The 22,245-nt window shown below is 48.0% G+C and overlaps 3 protein-coding genes and 1 long non-coding RNA gene across 6 annotated transcripts in view; 3 read left to right on the top strand and 1 right to left on the bottom strand.

Annotated features, from left to right (window-relative positions):
• The window catches only part of LOC149362147 (glucose dehydrogenase [FAD, quinone]-like), a 41,346-nt gene extending 25,742 nt beyond the window's left edge, over positions 1–15,604 (top strand). The window contains exons 9-10 of the mRNA XM_089568230.1: positions 3,894–4,071; positions 15,384–15,604. Coding sequence (XP_089424356.1) covers positions 3,894–4,071; positions 15,384–15,604 — 399 coding nt within the window. The remainder of the gene's footprint in view (positions 1–3,893; positions 4,072–15,383) is intronic.
• Positions 1–22,245, bottom strand: part of LOC149362146 (uncharacterized) — a 234,574-nt gene that overhangs the window by 66,329 nt on the left and 146,000 nt on the right. The window contains exon 5 of one of the 3 annotated variants that reach the window (XM_089572921.1): positions 15,144–15,657. The exons of the other annotated variants lie outside the window; for them this stretch is intronic. The gene's annotated coding sequence lies outside the window, so the exon portion shown is untranslated. Of the gene's footprint in view, positions 1–15,143; positions 15,658–22,245 lie in introns of those variants that run through there. 3 annotated transcript variants of the gene reach the window in all.
• LOC149362148 (BEN domain-containing protein 5-like) lies at positions 10,065–11,669 on the top strand. The gene is made up of 2 exons (XM_089572925.1): positions 10,065–10,330; positions 11,572–11,669. Exons 1-2 carry the CDS (start codon positions 10,138–10,140, stop codon positions 11,658–11,660), a joined length of 282 nt encoding a protein of 93 aa, XP_089429051.1. The 5' UTR covers positions 10,065–10,137; the 3' UTR covers positions 11,661–11,669.
• Positions 20,308–21,916, top strand: LOC149362149 (uncharacterized). The gene is made up of 2 exons (XR_016288981.1): positions 20,308–20,570; positions 21,783–21,916. It is a non-coding gene; the product is annotated as an uncharacterized LOC149362149 (long non-coding RNA).

The following is a 22,245-nucleotide window of genomic DNA, read 5'->3' on the forward strand; positions in this document are numbered from 1 at the left end:
TGCGTACGCATCAAGGGTACGGAAAGATCTCGCTAGCTATGGTTACCCAAGCCATTTCATCAGGTCAACAGAACGACAGCTATCACGACCTCGACAGCCTGACGCCCCTATTCCCCTCAAAAAACGTGCGGCTATTCCTTATGCGCCGAAAACAAGTGAATGCCTCGCCCGTGTATTACAAGAGTATGACGTGCAAGTTGCCCACGTTCCCGCCAAGAAAATGCGACAACTGATGAACGTCAAAGACCAGTTACCGAAAGAGAAATTCCCAGGAGTTTTCTAAGCCATCCCTTGCGCAGATTGCAACGGTGTCTACATCGGCGAAACTGGAAGTTACAAGAAGCGCTTACAGCAACATGCTCGGGATGTGCAGAAAGAAAATACGCGCAATAACGCCTTGGCAGAGCACGCGGTGATGCAAAATCACAAAGTCGATTGGGAAAAGGCAAGAATCATCGAGAAAGAAAGACTGACAGCATCACGGCTTCATCTCGAGTCCGTGGTGATACAGACGACGGCTCACACGCTTAATCGTAACGAGGGCAATCTTAACCCGATTTACTCGCGATCCTAACGGCGATTACTATAGCTTTTAAAGACGAACACTCTTGGTGTGATTCCATTGTGAACAAGGCCCCCGTTATGGGCGCCGAAACGTCAATTACAATTTTCATTTTAGTGGTCGGCGTCTCTGTGTTTTGAAATGTGGTTATTTTCTTCAAATATGAGACTTTGCAGAAAATTTTGCACATTCGCTGGGGAAAATCAACCCTCTTATTTCGCGTTGGAAAAATAGCAAATTGAGTTTACGATCTCGAATAAGATTGGAGAATTTAGTTGCAAAACTGAGGGTTGTAAAATGTCGCTTTTCCCCTGAGCAATTTCGGAATTGAAGTGTTTACTGCGCGATATCGCCCCCACTATGAGTAATGACTACTTTTTGTCAATTTGCTGTCATTTATCTACCAGTGCAATTCATGTCAAATTTATTTGTACTAACTAGGCCCTGTAATGTTTGCTTCACTGCTTCTTCTTTGAGCCTTGTGTTTATAATTGACACTTTTTTTTCGCTTCGTAGTTATGTGCATCAATGTTTTTACAAAAAAAAAACTGACCTTTTGTTTTCTGTTTTCATGCATGCACACCAGAACCCTCACCTGAAATGTCCCTTCTAATATCCTCCTCCCCTCACTCTACTGTTACGTCGTGTAAAAATTGGCGCTGTGGGTATTGTAGTAAATAAGTAAGTAAATAAATTATTTTCCTGTAGGCCTGAATGTACTCTTTAGGCAGAAAAATATTTCATTTTGATGCAAAAAAAAATTTGCCGTCACAAACGTTTGGTACTGGACACATGCAAGCGCTAATGTTCCAGAAATAAATGTGCATTCAGACACATTGTTTCTGTACTTAATATTCAGGTATGTCCACAACCAAACCACATACCATAGTTTGTGGCGTTTGCTTGAACGGCATCGGAAGTCAAAGGCAAGTGGCTTTCAGCCGCTGTGTACAATACTTTGGCGAGGCAGCGAAATACCTACTAATACCTAGTGAGCACAGCAAGGCACATGGTGTCGTGTGAAAGAAAACTATAACGCCCATCTTTCTAGTGCATAGAAACGGACCGCCTCTTCATGCAAAATAAAACAAATCACTGGCATGCTAAACGTGTCATCGCGTAGTTTCATGGCCCTTAGGCTCTGTAAGGCGGTGTTGAACAGAACTGAGCATGGTGAATTTTTTTTTTTAGGGGGGGGGGGGTGGTATAATTCGAAAACATTGACGTAATCGGCGTATACGTGTGCAAGTTACAAGTGCAAGTTGTGTCAGTTACAAGTATGGGAAACAAAGCGCACTTAAAAGTCTCAAAACTAAAACCGAATAGGAACTAATTTTACTAACTGCAGTAGCCGCATGTACAGAACTAATTGGAAGTATTAATATCAGGTCAGGGCGTATTTTAAATAAAAGGCAAGAGACTGGAGCATATGGGAGTACTGTACGCAGAAAGTATGCCATCGCACCTGTATTTTTTTTCTCGGCACAATGCAGTTAGCCTTATCAGTTAACGAAGCACTACGAGGTAACTAAGTAAGTTAGATAGGGATGACTGACCAGCGCTGGTATTGCGGTGCCCTGTTCTCCGCTGTGAATAGGGTAAATTCTACAGGCGCCACAATACAATACATGCAATATTCCGGTTAGTGGGCGTAAGTCATGCCGAGCTAATTTTGTCTCAAGGCCTCAGCTACACGAGCGACTATTTCAAATACCTATAAAGAGAACAACGCGGAGACGAAGGTTGGAAAGAATAGACAAGGCACGCGCTGTCTGCTTCTTTGGGCAACTGTCTCTGCGCAGCTCTGCTTAGATTTACACCTACCTGATCATTCTGTTTTGCTTTAGTTGATTTTAAAGGCACCTGTGGTTTATAATGGTAGTTTAACGTGCTCCTTGCGGAGCAGTATACCAAGATAAAGTATTTAAGAAGTTACCCTGATACATTTAAAATCGCGGTGCCGAACCCTCTCAGTCCATGCAAAGATTTGTCTCGAGTCTCGACACACTGTGGGAGAATATTTCTAGAGCTCAACCTGAGGTCAGTCCCTGAAAAGGAGTGATAGAGGAAGCTGGATCACTAACAACCTGAGAGGACTGCCGTTTCTTCACTAACGACGGAAAGCACTGTTCGCTATGCTTATATTACTTAGCAGGGAGCAGTAGGCAGTCTAGTGTGCACAGTTGCAGGGGCTGACCAGAGCTATATATTATTAGATAAATACTTGCTTCCACACCTAAGCAAGCCTTTGCGCCGTCGATCAGTCACGCGTGCAGCATCGGTCAAGTTGTAATTCAGACGAATACTAGTCGCATTTCTTTTGTACCCAGGATGAGTAGTAGGATTGTCACATATTGCGACTGAAATTGCAAGATTAGAGAGACAAGTGGTTTTTTACAGGAAAATTTCTTCACACTCTCGCCTCGTAGTATTCCTTGTATTCATCACACACACACAACAACAAAAAAAACTTACGCTTTCGTCGAGGGCAGGCTTAGTTCCACATATTTTCGCCCGCAGAGCTAACGCTTGCTTGTCTCACGTAAATCAAGAGCGCGCATATGATTTTGGAGCATCAGAAAAAGATGAGGAATAACTAAATTTGTGCCTGTCCCTCAACTACCTTCATAAACGCGATGTTGTGAAGGTAGGGTACAATCCGCTTCGGAGGTTGTCGCTCTCTATTCGGCCAAGCAGGAACAATAAATTTTGCCTCCTCTGACAGAGTCATTTGCCCTGCAACAAAAACGATCGTGCAGCATAGAGGAAGAAAGTGGATGGTCCTGCTCATGTGCCTGGCTAAGCCCTCTTGTAAGAATAGACTGCGTTGGGGAAAGCTAAGTCCGGTAGGTTAACCTTTATATGAGTACCTTAATATCCTGTCAGACTGTACTCATGGTCCTGCATAAAATATTACCATCACTGGTGTACCAATGCGCTAGTTTTAGGTACCGTCACATACTTAATGGCAACCTAACCAGAACTATTGTGTCCAAAGAAAGTGCGGGGTACTAGATGCAGCCAAGACGTATTCCCGTAGTTTTATTAAAACTCATTTCTTTGTTTCTGTTTTCCTTGATTAATGCACTCAGTAATGCACTTCCAGCGGTATAGATGGCATTGCTGCCTAACAGACTACCGCAGTAATTACCGCATCATGGCTGTGCGGAACTAGGGTAGATACAACTAGAGATAAACGCCGGAAATAAACCTCGACAAGTAACTCCTTGTTCCGATTCGCGCAGTGATATTGGCTCTCATTAGTAGCTATAGGGCGCTATGAAAACCTTTGGGGAAAAGGTGTGCCTCATTTTGCGCTCGACGCTTGCAGGTCTACGACAAATACGTCCTTCCTCACCGCGGGGAGCCCGCAGTCAGCATGATCCCATTCGTGACGCGTCCCAAATCACGAGGCTACGTGAAGCTGCGCTCCGCGGACCCCGAGGATCCTCCCGTCATCGTTTCTGGCTACTACACGCACCCTGATGACGTCAAGGTCATAGTTGAAGGTACGCTTATCAACTTTGCCGCACTGCTGTTCTCCATCGAAAAGATGGTGTGCGGGTAGTAGTAAAAAATGCGCAGCAGCTACACATGAATGTGTCAATTTCTGCAACTCTAGGAAGGAAGCTCAGAAGGTAGGCGTATTGAAACAGTGTCTATGGGAGCTGCTGTCTAAGTAGATATAATGCATACACTGTTAATGGTACAAACCGTTGAGCGCTGTACACTAGGAAAGAGCAAGAAAGCATAGAACAGCGATTGCTCCGGTTGTTCGTTCATGAAATGAATTATACCGTTACATTCCGAATTTTCGGTTTCCGGTAGTCCGCATAACTCGTGTCCGCTCTTTTCTTTTTTTTCTATTCGTTCGTGCATCCAGGTGCACCTGTGCAGAGGTCGGTACATCCTGTCGGAATACATGCGACGTTTTTTTCGACGACATTCGCGCGGCAGAAAACGTCGCGGCGGCGCGACGCCCGGCTGGAGATACATGGAGCGTTGAAGCGGCGGCGCGCCGCCGCGTATCCCTCGACGCGAAAGCAAATGTGATCAACAAGTGGCAAACACCACTGCGCAAGGAGGTCTGTGAGAACACCGACGCTGACCATACTGTTAAAATCAGGGAAGTTTCACATCGACACCACTGTACAAATTTTAGCACGCGCGCTCAAGTATCTACAAAGATTTGCGTGCTCGAATGCATGCCGTCGCGTACCTTTGGACGCCCGCTCAGCCGCGGACTCCAGCGGCTGCTGTTTTCTTCGACACATTCGCTTCAGGGAGGGAGCGCAGGCATTCCGATCCAAGATTCGGCCGTGTTCTCCAAAAAAAGCGACATTTCAAGTCTGATGAAGCGTTTATTTTCACGACAATAACATTTCCGTGCCAAAAACACGGCGCAGCTCGACGGCCATGGCGGCCATGTTGGCGGCGGCAGGCAGAGGACCGGAAGAGCGGGCTTTCTGCGCTGCCATTGGCTCGCTTCAGCCGCCGCTTCCGGTCTCACCGGACGCCGCGCGTCAAAATCTAGCCGGTCCTGATCGGCGGCGGCGGGCGTTTTTCTCGACGCCGGGCGTCAAATCTGCGCCGTCGGGCGAAAATCGACGACTCGCCGCGGTAAAAACGCTCCATGTATTCCGGCAGAGCCAATGTCCTTTCAACAGCTAACGTTGTCCCTGGGAGCCCGTCTCACCAACGCAGGTGTAAGCTCACCTGGACAACAAATGAGCACGAACGTGTTATAAGTGTACATGATAGCCTGCGAGGAATTAAGGCCGGGATACATGCGACGTTTTTTCCGACGACATTCGCGCGGCAGAAAACGTCGCAGCGGCGCGACGCTCGGCTGGAGATACATGGAGCGTTGAAGCGGCGGCGCGCCGCCGCGTATCCCTCGACGCGAAAGCAAATGTGATCAACAAGTGGCAAACACCACTGTGCAAGGCCAGGGCTGTGGCATGTTGCAAGTTGCGCGTCCGCGCCGAGGGTGGCGCCCCGGTCGAAACGATTGCAGCGATCCTGGTATCGGCGGTAAACGGGACTGCACTTAAGCCTAATAAAAGTAAAATTTTTCGACCATAATCAATAATAAAAACATGCTTATGAACTAAATTATAACCAGCCATAGGTATCAAAAATAAGACATCAAAGAAATTAGTTGCGAAGATGACGACGCGGGTAACGCGGCAGCAGACGACAAGCAGACGACGCACGGTCAGCCGCGCAAGCGAAAACGGCGTCGTCGGCGACATTCGCACTGCAGCAGCGTCATTGGCGTCATGTCGAGTCACACAGTGAGCTTTTCTTGGAGTCTTTATACTAAGAACTAGCACTGCAGCATATTATGTTGTCCCTAGCCCAACGCACTGTGATTTCTTCTACACGAGTCAAAGGTTGAAAATTTTCTCTGCCTTTCTCTGCGTGTGTTTATTCATAGCCACAGACTGATGCGTTTCAATACAGGTCAGATGTTTTAATTCCCTGCTATTTACCTAAATCTCTTACAAAGTCGCGTACAAACGTATATTCAGTCATGTAGCATTTTATTATGCATACAGTGCCTTGATACCTTTTTTTATCCCCTATATATTCTCTGTGCGCTCATGTCTTCTAGGTTTATATAATGGCGTTTTTTTATTTTGATTTTTAGGATGCCTGTTACTCATACTGCAATGTCACTCATACTTAAAATCACTTTTTGGTCATCGATTGTCACTGCTGATGTTCTTTTAATAAATTGTTCTTTGTACAAAACCATTTACGCTTTTCGTTCTCGATCGAGCGCAGCTGCTAAGCAGTCGCTCCGCTCGCCACCATACGCCATGCTACATCAACATACACATCGAAATACAAAAGCGAGTGAGCAGATTCCGTAAGTGCTTAGGAAATCAAGCGTGAATGCAGCGCGGGATCAGTTAATCACCACATCTTTTCAAAGCTTGGATCGAGCTAGTGGCCGCCAGCACCAGGAACGCGCGAGTACAGTGCAGTGTAGCGCGAGCAACCGGCCACAACCAGCCGCCTAAACGCGCGCCGCCATATTGGATTTTTGATGCGTTTACCGCCTCTCCCAGGTGCCGCCACCATCGCCTTCGAAAAAAAACGTCCCCATTGGCTCTATGAGTGTGTCACTCCCTTGGCAAGGCGGTCTGTGAGAACAGCGACGCTGACCATTCTGTTGAAATCAGGAAAGTTTCACTTCGACACCATTGCACAAATTTTAGCACGCGCGCTTAAATATCTCTAAAAATTTGCGTGCTCGAATGCATGCCGTCGCGTACCTTTGGACGCCCGCTCAGCCGCGGACTCCAGCGGCTGCTGTTTTCTTCGACACATTCGCTTCAGGGAGGGAGCGCAGGCATTCCGATCCAAGATTCGGCCGTGTTCTCCAAAAAAAGCGACATTTCAAGTCTGATGAAGCGTTTATTTTCACGACAATAACATTTCCGTGCCAAAAACACGGCGCAGCTCGACGGCCATGGCGGCCATGTTGGCGGCGGCAGGCAGAGGACCGGAAGAGCGGGCTTTCTGCGCTGCCATTGGCTCGCTTCAGCCGCCGCTTCCGGTCTCACCGGACGCCGCGCGTCAAAATCTAGCCGGTCCTGATCGGCGGCGGCGGGCGTTTTTCTCGACGCCGGGCGTCAAATCTGCGCCGTCGGGCGAAAATCGACGACTCGCCGCGGTAAAAACGCTCCATGTATTCCGGCAGAGCCAATGTCCTTTCAACAGCTAACGTTGTCCCTGGGAGCCCGTCTCACCAACGCAGGTGTAAGCTCACCTGGACAACAAATGAGCACGAACGTGTTATAAGTGTACATGATAGCCTGCGAGGAATTAAGGCCGGGATACATGCGACGTTTTTTCCGACGACATTCGCGCGGCAGAAAACGTCGCAGCGGCGCGACGCTCGGCTGGAGATACATGGAGCGTTGAAGCGGCGGCGCGCCGCCGCGTATCCCTCGACGCGAAAGCAAATGTGATCAACAAGTGGCAAACACCACTGTGCAAGGCGGTCTGTGAGAACAGCGACGCTGACCATTCTGTTGAAATCAGGAAAGTTTCACTTCGACACCATTGCACAAATTTTAGCACGCGCGCTTAAATATCTCTAAAAATTTGCGAGCTCGAATGCATGCCGTCGCGTACCTTCCCAGATGAAAAAAATCTAGCTGGTTTCAATTGGTTCTAACTGGTTTCAGCTGGGATCAGTTGGTCCCAGCTGGGACCAACTGGCCAGCAGTTGGGACCGACTGGCCTGCAGTTGGGACCGACTGGCCTGCAGTTGGTGCCAACTGGCCTGGAGTTGGGACCAACTGACCAGCAGTTGGGACCAACTGGCCTGCAGTTGGGACCAACTGGCCTGCAGTTGGGACCAACTGACCAGCAGTTGGGACCAACTGGCCAGCAGTTGGGGCCAACTGACCGGCAGTTGGGACCAATTGGCCTGGAGTTGGGACCAACACGCCAGCAGTTGGGGTCAACTGACCGGCAGTTGGGGCCAACTAGCCTGCAGTTGGGGCCAACTGGCCCCAACTCAAATCCGCATAACTGCATTTTGATTTAAGTTAAAAACGTGGTTTGTCCTGACTATTACCTCAATCCTGTTATTGATCACCTGTGTTTAAAGACACTTTTTCAGATCTTGCAAGAGAGCATCAAAAAGCAGGCAGAAATTATGCACAGCAACAATTCACATCTGAAAGGAAAAACTGTAAACCAAGATTTATTTCAAAATTGACACAGCAGACTTTATCATTAGTGACCCAGACAACACCAAACGTCCTGAGGACATCCTCAAATGGTCAAAACGTCCTCATCCCAAACAGGACATTCTGAGTACTTTTTGAGTGCATCACGGCAAAATGTCCTCATGAGGACGTCCTCAGTCTGTACTTCGCAGAACGACTCGAGGACGAAAATTTCTCAAATGTCCTACACATGTACTAGCGCAGGACAATATTTTGGCGTTGAACTGAGATGAAACTAGCTTTATCTCTCGCACTCGGCTTTCATTTCGTAAAAACCTCATGTTTATTAAAATATACTTGTGTACAATAGAGATGTAATGAAGGAAACCATTGTGACTGAAAATATTATGTGCCTTCAGGAGATATCTTAAGTTATTTTGGTTTGAAAACCTGGTCACATGTACTGCATGCTTCTGATGGGGTTGGAGTGTGCAAATTTTTGGGCAATTTGTTGGATTGGCTATTCCACTAAGGCGACAGAGTTCAACTCCTGAGAGATTTATATAGTCATTGCTGTAGGAAAATATTGCATGGAGAATAACCTGTAACTCCCAACAAATATGGTGAACGAACAGTCACTTGTTGAGTATGCGAAACTTTTGCAAAATTTGTTTGCTAAAATCCAAGACAAAAGAAGCATGAAGAAAGCTCTTTCACAACCCCTCTGCACACGGCCCACAATAATTAAGAAAACAGTGACCCACATTCCCTGGGCTACATCATCATCTGATGTCCTGAAAACAGACTGAGAAAGTCCTCCAGAGGAAATCTGAGGATGTCCTGAGGTCATACTGAGGCCGGACAACAGGACTAAATGAGGACCTTTTGAGGATTAGAAGAAGACGTCCTCAGGACAACATAATGTCCTCAAAAATTAATCCTCAGGACGTCCTGAGGATGTACTTGTGTTGTCTGGGGAAAGTTTGATTTTATAGCATATATGCAAACAAAGATCATATTCACTGCAAGACAGCATACAGGCAGTAAAAAATCATCTCGACTCTAGACAGCAGCATTGCCTTGGAAGTCTAGATGTGGCCATTTCGTCAATGACATGAAAAAAGTGCGCACCTTAAACAACTGTCCCCGCTGCATTTCATTTTCATCAGAAATGATGAGGATAGGCCCAGCATCAATCTTCACGTCAGAAATCTTGAGTACCCCACACACTTCATGATCGGCTCGGTGTGGAGTCGAGGTATCGTTTGTGAGGCCGCATTATGCTGTTTCGATAACGCGACTAGGAGATCAGAACAGATTGCAAAGCAGACATCAAAACATGCATCAAAACAATCAAAATAAACCATGCACGGAGCACACTTCAACGCGCGGCCATTCGGATTCGGATATGTGGCTTTCCCTTTGTATCGGGCGGTCCTTACGGAGAAAAACCTCCGAAAGTGTCCTAGCCTATTTTGGAGTCTTCCTCGTCTTCATGGATATTTCTCTCCACAATGTCAAACGACGTTTGGTTTGTTTTCACCGCCAATGCTGATGTTGATGTTGATGCGGCTGAGGATTTCGCCGATGTCTCCCCAAAAAGTACAATTTCTAAGCATATTCTAACAAGTATCTTTATACGGTTGCTGCAAAATGTCACGACAAATACGAAAAGTACTTATATTTTTTTTGCGCATTTGGTGCGACATATCGCATTTTGTCTGGCATCGTTCAACCGCGTTGAAACTTGAACATAACCAGCGGCAGCCATCGCCATCGCTGTCACTGGCCGCACTGGCTACGATTGTGTGTCTGTGTGTCGTCGGGTCTAGTGATTTCCCTAATATATTCTGAGCAGTAGGTATGTTTTAGATTCTTTGCCCCATGTTTGCCTTAATAAGATTCCTCGCGGATATCGACAAGAAGCCGCACGTGGTGCCAGCGTCCGATATTGAAGACTTTCGCCCGACGACAACTGAGGATTTCGACAAGTCTGTCTACTCGGTCTTCTTGACAGACAAAGAAGGGGACGGAGAAGACACCGGCTACTACGTCGCGCAGGTACTCTTACTAGCCGGTAAGTTTTAACCCTGTGTCAAGACCCGGCACTCTGACAGTGGCTTGGCGTTCGGTTACTGATTCTAAAATCGCGAATCCCGCCTGCGGCGGCATTTCTTTTAAGAAATGCAAAAACGCCTGTGTACTGTGCGATGTCACTGCACGCTCAACTATCCAAGGTAGAGTAAATCAGTCCGAGCTCTCCACTATAGCCTCCCCCATAGCCCACGTTTGGAATGTAAACACCACGTACTGTACACTGCGACGTGTCTATCGTACTGGCATAGACAGAATCAGACATTCAGCGCACTTTGGCGTTCGAGTAATTGCCTGAGCGGATTGTTATTTTAGTGAAGCGCAGCAGCCAGCACCAGCAAGAACTTAATTCGCGCTGCGATAGGGTGTCAAACACGTGTAGCGCTGGTTCGACGAAGCCAAAGCATGCTTAATGGTATTAATTCCTTTACCTACTAGAGAACTGAAATTAAGGGCATATTGCGATCGGAATAGAAAAATACGTGTAGGCTGCAAAAACACGGACATGGAAGTGGATTACGTGGGCCAAGCAAATATGAAGCAAAAGACCTGGTCTGTTTTATTTAGGTTGGCTTGTTTTCGTTGCTGCTTCCAGTGGCGTGAGATTAAAACTAGTGCAGATGTGTGTGCACACTAGTTAGCTTAATTTTGGTGCATCCCGCCAGCCGAACTGCCATGGCTGCTTCTGTTAGCGTTTTTGGTAGGTCATAATATATTTAATCTGTTTCAATTATCTGCATAATTGTGAATGGCCTCAGAAAGGGTCAGTGCTGATCTTGAGCAAAATTTTCAACCAATTTAAGTGTTAACTGTCTGCTGAGCAGTGCACTAGTCGGGCAATGTATGACTGTGATTGCTCACTACTTCAAGAAGCATGGCTGTTTATTTTGAATTATTTGGCCCTGTTACCACGCATGCTGTATCGTACATTGATAGCCATAAGAGATTAAATATCCTTGCATATAGTATTTTTTAATGTTCTACAATCTCATTTTCCCTTTCCTCTGTAAAATTTCACACAGCAGGCGATTCCAATTGTATTTGTAACTCGCGGCTGCATTTGTGCCTTGTGTGACAATTTTTATGGAATGTAGGGCTGGAATTTTGCATTTTCTCATGTTGCTGCCCTTCCTAACTATTTAGTTTGGGAAATATGCGCCAGCAAGACTGCTGCATAATGTGCACGTTGACTTTAAAACTTGTTTTTTTTTCTGTAATTTTTAGGTACAGTCTGGCAGTGGGGCTCCCAAAAAGGCGTGGATGTGGAAGGGACTGTGGCCATCATCCCGGGACTCCTGACCGAGAAGATTTAAGATGTGAAAAAACCTCTCCCCCAGGAAGCTTGGAAGCACCTAAGTGCATGCTAATAAATAGTTTTGACACTTTTCATGCTGTGGGCAGTGTGTGCTGACTGGAGGGTCACTGCCTGCCTTTTGAGCGGCTTTTGACCAGCCTCGGTGCACTGTGGCAAAAACAGCACCAGAGGTAACCATAACCAGCTGGCAACTGGTCGCAGTTGGGACCAGTTTGCAATGGGTCCCAGCTGTTGGGACCAGTTGAACTGGGTTATGGAGTAATTCCCAATTGGGACCAACTAGCAGTGGGTCCCAACTGGGCAGCTGGGACCCATTGTCAGCTGGTCCCAGCTGGGAATTATTCCATAACGCAGTTGAACTGGTCCCAGCTGGCACCAGCTAGGACCAGTTGTAATTTTTTCATCTGGGTTTGGACGCCCGCTCAGCCGCAGACACCAGCCGCTGCAGTTTTCTTCGGCAGATTCGCTTCAGGGAGGGAGCGCAGGCATTCCGATCCAAGATTCGGCCATGTTCTCCAAAAAAAGCGACATTTCAAGTCTGATGAAGCGTTTATTTTCACGTCAATAACATTTCCGTGCCAAAAACACGGCGCAGCTCGACGGCCATGGCGGCCATGTTGGCGGCGGCAGGCAGAGAACCGGAAGAGCGGGCTTTCTGCGCTACCATTGGCTCGCTTCAGCCGCCGCTTCCGGTCTCACCGGACGCCGCGCGTCAAAATCTAGCCGGTCCTGATCGGCGGCGGCGAGCGTTTTTCTCGACGCCGGGCGTCAAATCTGCGCCGTCGGGCGAAAATCGACGATGCGCCGCGGTAAAAACGCTCCATGTATTCCGGCCTTTATGGCCTTCTATGGGAGTTCCGTTCCGACAACCGTGAGGACAAGATACCTACTGCGTAAAAAAATACCTTTCAAGTCGAATGTCAAAGCATTCCTTATTTCGAACGTACAAGGCAGTGCGTAAAAATATTTGGACAGACAGCCGCGCGGCTAGTTAATTGGTCCACTGCGAAATAAAATTAAGCAAATACACCAGGCAGCCGTAATAATAAACAAATAAAATAAAGAAGAAAGAAAAGAAACAAACAGGCATAAAATTAGCTCAGAACAAAATACGCACTTGACGTAACACTTCATAGGAAAACAAACAAAAAAACGGTAAAAAGAGCACAGAGTAATAAGGAGATGGAGTGAAAAGTTGCCAAAGGTCGACAAACCGTTAAAAGGATGTGGGGGTCAGGGCCTTTCCTGGTTGCTAATAAAGAAAAACTTGCAGAAGAGCTTAAAGTTATTTGCAAGCTTTGCATTAATAGGCAATGTGTTCCAGACTTTTGCGCCGGAACATTGAACTAAGAGTTCCCCGTATACTTTGCGACAGGCAGGCAAATTGAAATTTCCATATTGTGTTACGGTATGGAAATAAGAAAAAACTTAGAGGGAGAGGAGTATTAGTAATAATATTATTTACTAATACATACAGTTTGTAATAAGGCATGGATTGAAATGACAGTACGAGATGCTCCTTATAACTGTAGCCATTGCTTTTAGACACATGGCGCCAATTACCCGCAATGCTCTCCTGTGTTAGTCTATGTATGGGAGCTAATAGGTTTTGTATGTTTGGCCCCACGATTCGCAGCAGTAGCTAATGTGGCAGTGAAATGGCGAAAAGTACTGCATTTTTGGAGTACGGCAGGCGAAACAGGCTTCCTGCAATTTTTTTTCCTTCGGCGTTATGGAACAGCATCCTTACAAATGCGTTGCGGCATTCCATGTATTTGATGCCTGAACCTCCTCCTTTTTAATGCACCTGCTAACGCCAGAAGAGGCCGAAGTTCAAGCGATTGTTATTTGCTGAGCGCGTTCTCTAAGCGCTAAGTCGGTGCACATTTTGAAGCGAAAAGCTTCACTAGGCTAGTCAGCACTGCGCTTCGCGTCAGCCGGAGGACAGATTTGCCACTTCTGCGCATGCGCGAAACCGGGCGACGTCACGCACGGCGCAGGTGGCCGCTGTCGCCGCCACCGCCGCTGACTCAGTCACCTCCTGGCCCGCATGGAGCGTTTTTTACTCGCGAAATCGCGTCGCGCGCCCAACGCCCGCGCCGGCGTCGACGAATTCACTCCCGCATGGTCAGCAGCCGAGCGGCGCGCGCTACGGGATACGTTGACAAGATGGCGGCGCCCTGCTCGCCCACTTCGGAATAAATGCATGTCACCGCTGTATTCTTCGACGAGATAGCTCGCTCAAATGGTAGCGGTTCGCTTTTAATTCGCACAGCTCGCCCACGCGTAGAGGTATAAGCGATAACTAGCCCTTGTTTTTCAGATAATTTGGCGATTTTCAAGCTCTTAGGCCTAACTAAATACAGTGTGTTTACCTCGCAAGAACGACACCTGGTGAAGCAGTTGTCTAGCTTTTAGTCACTTGCTACATTTTCATCAATGTGCAGTTTTTCTTCTTGTAACGAAAAAAGGCTCGCAATGCACCCATCGTAGTTATCAGTAATCACGGATAAAAAATTTCTTCAAGACAGCTTTGATGTGCTTTGGCGCCTTGTCACTAGATGGCGCTACCTGAGGGACGGCGCGGCCAGCTAAAAGCGACACCTCCGAAAGACAACACGCTGCTCGGCCGTTTCGGCCGAGAAACCCGAAGCCCAAGCCTCGGTACTATAGTGAACTAGAACTCGGTACCTTCGGAGCGCCAAACGCCCGTCTTTCCGGGAAGCACGACGCAGTTACACGACGCAGATATCCGAGAAGCGACGCAGCTACAGTGCCAGAGAGAGCTCGCGAGCGCGTCTCTCGGCCGGCGTGACTCCGTCCATAGTCACGTGACGCCCGCTCCGGCTCTCATTGGCCCTCTGTCGCTGCCCTCTCCCGGCGTCGGCGCGGCGTCGATGCTTTTTTCTGTTTCGACAGAACCCGACGATTTGGCAAAAACGTCCTCTCCGGCGGCAAAAAATGCTCCGGTGCCGTCGACGCCGACGAATCGCCCGGAAAAACGCTCCATGCGGGCCACGCTTAACTGCAGCTATATCGCTCAAGTACAGCAAGGTGCGGGAGTTGGAAAGAGCTGGTGGCACTTTCGTCGACTATGCGTGCAAAGTCCTGATATGTAGGAGGAGATACGGAACTGGCACAAAGAGTGAGATGCGGTGAGGACAAAGATATGCTACAAATGACAGTGTCATGCTGAAAATGATGTATAATCTCTGCAAATATACCGTTAAAGGTACTGCTAAGAGAGTGAAAAAAATTTTAGCCGTCACGTTGCATAAAAGATAAAAATATTATGAGGTCCACAATATAAAGGCTTCTTTACGATTCAAAATACAGTACACATCTGACAGGAACGTTCCCTCTGACAACAAATAATGCATAAACAATGCCATTTCACTGATATGTTAAAAGGAACTGCGCGAGGTTCTGCCTCCAGGCAAGAAATTTCGAGAATGCGACAGCTCTGAATGTTGCTGCCAAGCACAGGTTAGAAACGGGCAAATTTATTTCGCACACATTAGTAGGGAAAACCAAGCACAGGCAATATACTATTTGCAATATGCAGTGTGAGAGTGCTTTTCATCAAAAGTACTTGATACTACAACGGCCACGCCACGCTCAAGGGAGGGGGCCCACGATGGAAAAAATTTCACTTCTCTCAACTAAGCAGCGCTGTCTTTGCATCGCTTCCCTGTGTCCTTCTCTCTCTGGCGCCACGTAGGCCTGAAGATCGTGCACAAAATCACCAAGACCAAGGCATTCGCCGAGATTGGGGGCCGCGTGTGGAGCGAGGTGTTCCCGGGTTGCGAGGAGCACGAGCAGTACAGCGACGAGTACTGGGCCTGCCTGGCGCTGGCCTTCCCCAAGACGACGTACCACCCGGTCGGCACCTGCCGCATGGGCAGCAACCACCGGGCCGTGGTCGACCCGAGGATGAGGTAGGCCTCCCCATCGTTGGTCACCCGAGAGAACGGGACAGGCAAGGGAAGTAGCACCTGCAGTTGAATTCCGGGCAGTGAACAGCGCTTTATTGTACAACGTGGAGACGAGAGACGACTTTGCTGCTATCCCTCGACAAAAACCATGTCATCTCCAAGCAACAGTACGGATTTCAAAAAAACAAAACAACTGAGGCCGCCTTACTGGAAATCAAAGAAAAGCTAATAGAAAACATAAAAAATAAACTGCTAACAGCTGGCATATTCCTTGATATGAGGAAAGCGTTTGACTCGGTTAACCATAAAATATTGCTCGAAAAAATGCAGTGTTATGGAATACGCGGCGTTCCTTTAACCTTATTTGCTAACTACCTTGACAACCGATCTCAAACAACTATCATTAACGGTATTTCATCTGGGATCGGTCAGAATGTGTCTGGTGTGCCACAGGGCTCCGTTCTAGGACCAACGTTATTCTTATTATATATTATATTAGCCGCCGCGGTGGCTCAGTGGCTATAGTGCTCGGCTGCTGGCCCAAAAGACGCGGGTTCGATCCCGGCCGCGGCGGCTAGAATTTCTTTGGAGGAGAAATTCTAGAGGCCCGTGTGCTGTGCGATGTCAGTGCACGTTAAAGAACTCCAGGTGGTCGAAATTTCCGGAGCCCTCCACTACGGCGTCTCTCATAGCCTTAGTCGCTTTGGGACGTTAAACCCCACAAAACCAAACCTTATTATATATTAATGATATCGTCAACCTTCGTCCAGCAGACAACATTATAATCTATGCAGACGATACTAACATATTTTTTTCAGGGCAAGATAGTAATATTTTGCAAGCAGTCGCCAATAGTTGGTTATCCCAATTGTCTGTTTGGTTAAAATCAAATAGGTTAGAACTTAATGTCAGGAAAACAAAGTACATACTGTTTAGAGTCAAAAATAAGGAAGTTCCGAACAACTTCCAAATTCACTTCGAACAAGCTCCGATAACTCGTGTCAGCTCTACAATGTTCCTTGGAGTCATTTTTGAAGAACATTTACTCTGGGCAGATCATGTAAACTACGTTTGCACTAAAATGGCTCGCTCTGTTGGTATCCTAAATAAATTTCCCACAATACTGCCTCGAAAATTCAAACTACAAATTTATTTCTCTCTAGTCTTTTCGCATGTACAATATTGTTTGTTGATCCGGGGAACGACTACCTCAACCAATCTTGTGAAAGTACTGACTTTACAAAAAAGAGCTGTACAAGCGATTGATAATTTACATTACAGTGAGAGCACGGGTCCTTCCTTCCTCAACCATAGACTGCTAACCATCACGGCCGCTTACCCCAAGAAGCTTGCTGTTTATGTCAGAAACCTTTGAAGGGAAACTGGCAGACTTTTGAGAGCACATATTTAATTGCCCAAACAGCATACAGTCTTAGGCACCCTCAATACCATGCATCAAAATCCCGTACAAACTATGGATTCCAAAAACTAACTCACATAATTCCTCATACATTAAACACCTATCCATACTTAACAGAATTGTCACCACAAAATATGTCGGAGGTCAGATTTAAGAAAACTGTTCATGAATATATTTGTTATAGCAAGTTGTGGTGTGTTTTTACCTAATCAGTTTTTGTCTTTGCTATGTTTTGCTCTTAGTTTTGTTGTGCTTAGCTCTATGCATGACCGATCTGTTTCGTAGTCAATATATCCGCTGCTTTTCTAGTTTCTGTTACTTATGGAAATTTTGTACCATTGCCAAGTGCCACTTTGTTTTTTTTTTTACATGGGGAGGGCAGGCCTCTGTCAGGCGCTACTAGGCGCCTTTAGCTTGCTCTCCCTTGTTTGCAGTCCCTGTACTGGCCAAACAAAAGCAATAAATGAAATGAAAAAAAAGCAGCCGAGACTAAGGCTAGGCGCGTTCCTCCTCCAACTCTTTGCGGGTAGTTTTAAACCTATCGATAATTGGGCGGAACGTTACTAAATTTGCTCTCGCCCAATTTCGACCAATAGAAGTGCGATGGCACGACAAACAAAAAGGGCGGAGCCCATGGCTCGCCAGACTCCGACTCAGACGACCCCGCACTTCCTGGATCATGCAGGGCGCGCGGTTTCCCTAGTGCATCTCGCTACACCTGCAACCCATCGGGTCGCCCCCCCAATCTGCCTTACTGTCACTTAGCTTAGCGCTTAGCTGGACAGTCGGGCGGTTTGAGAAGTCGCCGACCCCAGTGACCCACCCACTTGAGACCATGTCCCTCCTCAACGGAAAAAGGTCGTCGGCCCTTTGCGACCCATATAAGGCCGTTCGCGGCCTCACTCCCCATTTCCCACGGCCGTGGACAGCGTCCGAAGCGCGCGACGCGCTGTCATTATTCTTAAACCCTCTTGACTTCCCACGGACATGGCCATTCTCGGCGAAAGGGGAAACGAGCCACCGGCGCCTTAGGCTGCTAACTTAACGAGCACCATCTCCCATCTGTTAGGCCTGTCCACGTTACTGCTTTCAATTTAATTCCTAGCATATTGCCATCACTGACGTCACAGAGAATGACTCGTGCGGCACTGACCACTGACAAAGCTGCAGTGGCGGACTAAAAGCGTAGGGCGCCATATGTGAGAATTATGAGGTGCCTATCGATGGCAACGTTGTAAATTTTCAGGCCTACTCAAAATATTTTAACATGAGCTGTTTAATCCGTAGTCTTCATGTCAGAAGTGGCTGAGGAAGGCAAAAATTTATGTTGAAGAATGCGCTACATAGTAAAAGTTCAAGCTGAAATCAAGATAATGTGTATACAAAGGAAAAGCATCGTCGTCTTCCTCTTCCGGTGCTGCGTCTTCAAGAATTCGACATAACTGTAGTCTACAAATATGGCCGCAAGCATTCCGATGCAGACTGCTTATCGCGAGCCCCCGTAGACGCAGCACCGGAAGAGGAAGACGACGATGCTTTCTTAGGACCGGTAAGCGCCAGCAGTTTCGCGCGGCAGCAGCGCTCGGATCCTGAGTTGCAAAGCCTAGTTGATTATTTGAGAGGAAAGACCGCATCGCCTCCCCGAGGGTTCAAACGCCAACTGTCGTCCTTCGTCTTTCAGAATAATGTCCTCCTGAAGAAGAACTTTGCGCCCAACAGGACAGTGCATCTTCTTGTCGTGCCCAAAAATCTAAGGCAAGAAATTATGCAGGCATGTCATGATGAGCCGACTGCAGGGCATCTCGGCATTGCTCGCACGTTGCACCGCATCCAGGAAAAGTACTATTGGCCGCGGCTAGCTAGCGACGTTTCCCATTACGTGAAAACGTGCCGTGAGTGTCAGTGACGCAAAACGCCTCCGATTAGACCAGCCGGACTCCTGAACCCCATAACACCTCCAACTAAGCCCTTCCAACAAATAGGGATGGACCTCCTCGGCCCCTTTCCGACTTCATCATCAGGTAACAAGTGGATCATCGTGGCCACCGACTACATGACCCGCTACGCCGAAGCAAAAGCATTGCCTAGTGGTACCGCAACAGAAGTCGCAAAATTTTTCGTCGAACGAATTCTCCTGCGACACGGCGCCCCCGAAGTGCTCATCACAGAGAGAGGAACGGCGTTCACAGCGGAGCTGACACAAGCCATCTTACACAGTCAGACAAGCCATCGGAGGACAACAGCCTATCATCCGCAAACCAACGGACTCACAGAGCGTCTGAACAAAACTATCGTAGACATGCTTTCCATGTAGATCCACGCCGAACACAAGACTTGGGACACCATTCTGCCCTTCGTGATCTTCGCCTATAATACTGCCGTCCAGGAGACAACCAGGTTGACCCCATTCCAGCTTGTATACGGCAGGAAGCCCGCGACAATACTCGACGCAATGCTCCCGCACGTTTCAGACGAAGACAATTTCGACGTCGCCGCCTACCTTCATCGCGCCGAGGAAGCCCGAAGACTTGCGCGGCTTCGCATAAAATACCAGCAGCACACCGACGCCCGACGCTACAATCTGCGCCGACGAGACACGCATTACAAGCCAGGTGATCGTGTTTGGATATGGACACCAATTCGCCGCCGTGGATTGAGTGAAAAGTTGCTGCGACGCTACTTTGGCCTGTATTGGGTTCTCCGCCGCATCGGTGACCTGGACTATGAAGTCCTCCCCGACAGCATCTCAGCGACGACGCACACGCCCGGAAGTCGTACATGTCGTATACGCCTTAAACCCTATTATGAACGCTAAAGGACTCGAAGTTTGCGTTATTCGTGTTTATTTTCATTTTAAAGCATCGAGACGATGCTTCTTTGGGAGGGGGGTAATGCCACGTATCATTGTAGTGTCCGTTCGTTCGCGCAAGGCCGCAGGAAAGGGGTGTTATCATTTTTGTTCGTGACGCGAGAGGCGACCGGAGTAATCTCGATTGATCTTAGCCATGAATACCTGCATCCACGTGTTTCCAGATTACGGTAGAAAATCTTCACCTGTTATCTCGAAGCTTCCTTGCCGGCTTTAAATTGAGCGATGCCGTGAGCGGCGGGCATTTGTAGTTCGACGGTTCGACGACCGACGAGCACGTTTGTTGCTTACGCCGCCGCCGAGTGATTCAGTTCTTTTGCGGGCGCAAGTCAGCCCAAATAAATAGCTTCGTTTGCAAGTCTTGCTGGTGTCTTCATAGAGAAAGATATTGGTAAAGAGCGGACACTCGGCGAAATCTGGCCCCAGGAAATGACGCGCAATCCTCCTCCTCCACTAGATAATCTTCCAACTCCAGGATGGCGCCACCAGTCTCTAAACGCGCGCGCGGGCGGGTAGCCGGCGCGGCGGCTCAGACCCATCCGAGTGGCAGACAACGGAGCATCGTGGGGGCTGTTTTGTGCGCGTGAAAGCGTGCGGCGTATTTGCTCGTGCGGGCAGACCGCAAATTTTTTCGTCTCTCTTGCCCTTCGACGCAGAACTCCTCCTGTTTATGACGGCGGCAAGGTGAGAAATGTTTATTTGTGGAAGTACGCTGTATTGCATGCAATTTAGGCGGCCGCGCCGGCCGCCGTTGCCTGTCCACAGTTCGTGAAGCGCCGCGCTCGCTCTGTGGCCAGCCGGCTGTTGTTCACGGCATTCTTGCAGTTTGTGACAACGTCAAGAAAGGAATGTTTTGTTTTTGCAAAAGTGCGCTACATTTCAAGCACTTTATGCAAAATTACGCTGCATTTCGAGCACTCTAGCTTAGTACGCCGGCTCAGTTGTGAAGGGCGCGCGCACGCTGTGTCATGCTACGCCGTGGCGGGAGCGGCGGGAGGAATGATGCTGCATGATGCAGCCTCGCCGGTCGGTGCGTAGAAACAAAAAAAAAATCCTGTCCACGGCCTGTGGCCCGACGCGCTGTGCCTAGCGGTTAGTTCTGCTTGGTTTCGCGCTTTATCGGGACGTCACGTTTTTGTATGGCCCCCGACAATATGTAACTTCTTATGGGTGACATTTGTCGGTGTAAGCTTAAAATGTACTTTTTTGAAAGTGGGCGAACGGCGAAGACGACCGTTCCCGCGCAGCAAGTACGGGACCGTAGTTTTCAAGACTGGTGGAAAAAAAAAGATGACGCACGAAAAGCTCAAAAACCTTACTCTTGTAGTACGTATGTATGTATGTACGTGTGAAAGAGTCCATTATCTGCGCTCGTGGAAACGCACATTTCGCCCGTGCATTGACAACACAGGGATCCGCTTTTGAAAACCGGGAAAAAAAGGCAACGCGTCGGGCTTTCTAAACTCTAAAGAGCTTGAAAACCAAGAAATGTTAAGCCGATAGTTTAATTTGCTATGCTTCTTAAGACATACGTTGCACCCGTGTATTTCTCAGTGCTCCTAACACATTGTGTACTTCTGGTTCGTAGTCCGTGTTGTGGCCGTCTTTGTACGAAATATTCTCGAACAAACCGCGTGCTCTGCTGTCCACCTAGGTTTTAGAAGGTAGACAATAACGTCGGGGAATGTAGAAATGCTTGCAAAAAGCTGACTGGTATCTGCCGTGTAGTAGGGTATGTGTATTGTACTTTGCGCAAGGACGTTCAGCACGCGAGTTTCGCAAAAACATGTTTACTCTGCTCGTAATTTCGTTCCCTCGCCGCTTTCGCACCTTTTCACTGTTTACAGAGTTACAATATAAGGAGACTGAGAATGTCCATACTTGCGAATTTTTCAGGTGATGCCACCCGTCGGCAACACCTGCTGTGTTCCGTGGTGCCGCAACAGGATCACCTTGAGCAGGAGGCCAGGAACCATCTTCCGCATCCCACGGCTTTGTTTATGTTGCACAAAATAAATGTTCTCATTTCACTCAAAACCTGGTCTTTTGTGGAGTGCTAATATTTGGCAAAGGCTGTGATGCAGCTGCGTTCATGGCTGGTCAAAAGCACTCGAAATCTATTTAATTATACGCTGCCAACGGCGCAGCGGGGCGCGGCGTATGCGAACATTCAAACCGCGCGCCCCTGAAACCGGAACCGGAAGTCGTCCCAGGCAGCGAGGCGCAGCGCATGCTGCCATTCAAACTGCGCGCGTTGAAACCGAAACCGGATGTTATGAGACTCCGCCCGCTTGGTGCGCTGCAGTCAAATGGGCCGCTGACAGTTGACATGAGTTGACAGTTGACAGCCGTGCTGTGC

Source organism: Amblyomma mixtum, chromosome 2, assembly GCF_055824585.1.
Source record: "Amblyomma mixtum isolate Tamu chromosome 2, ASM5582458v1, whole genome shotgun sequence".
Classification (NCBI taxonomy): domain Eukaryota; kingdom Metazoa; phylum Arthropoda; class Arachnida; order Ixodida; family Ixodidae; genus Amblyomma; species Amblyomma mixtum.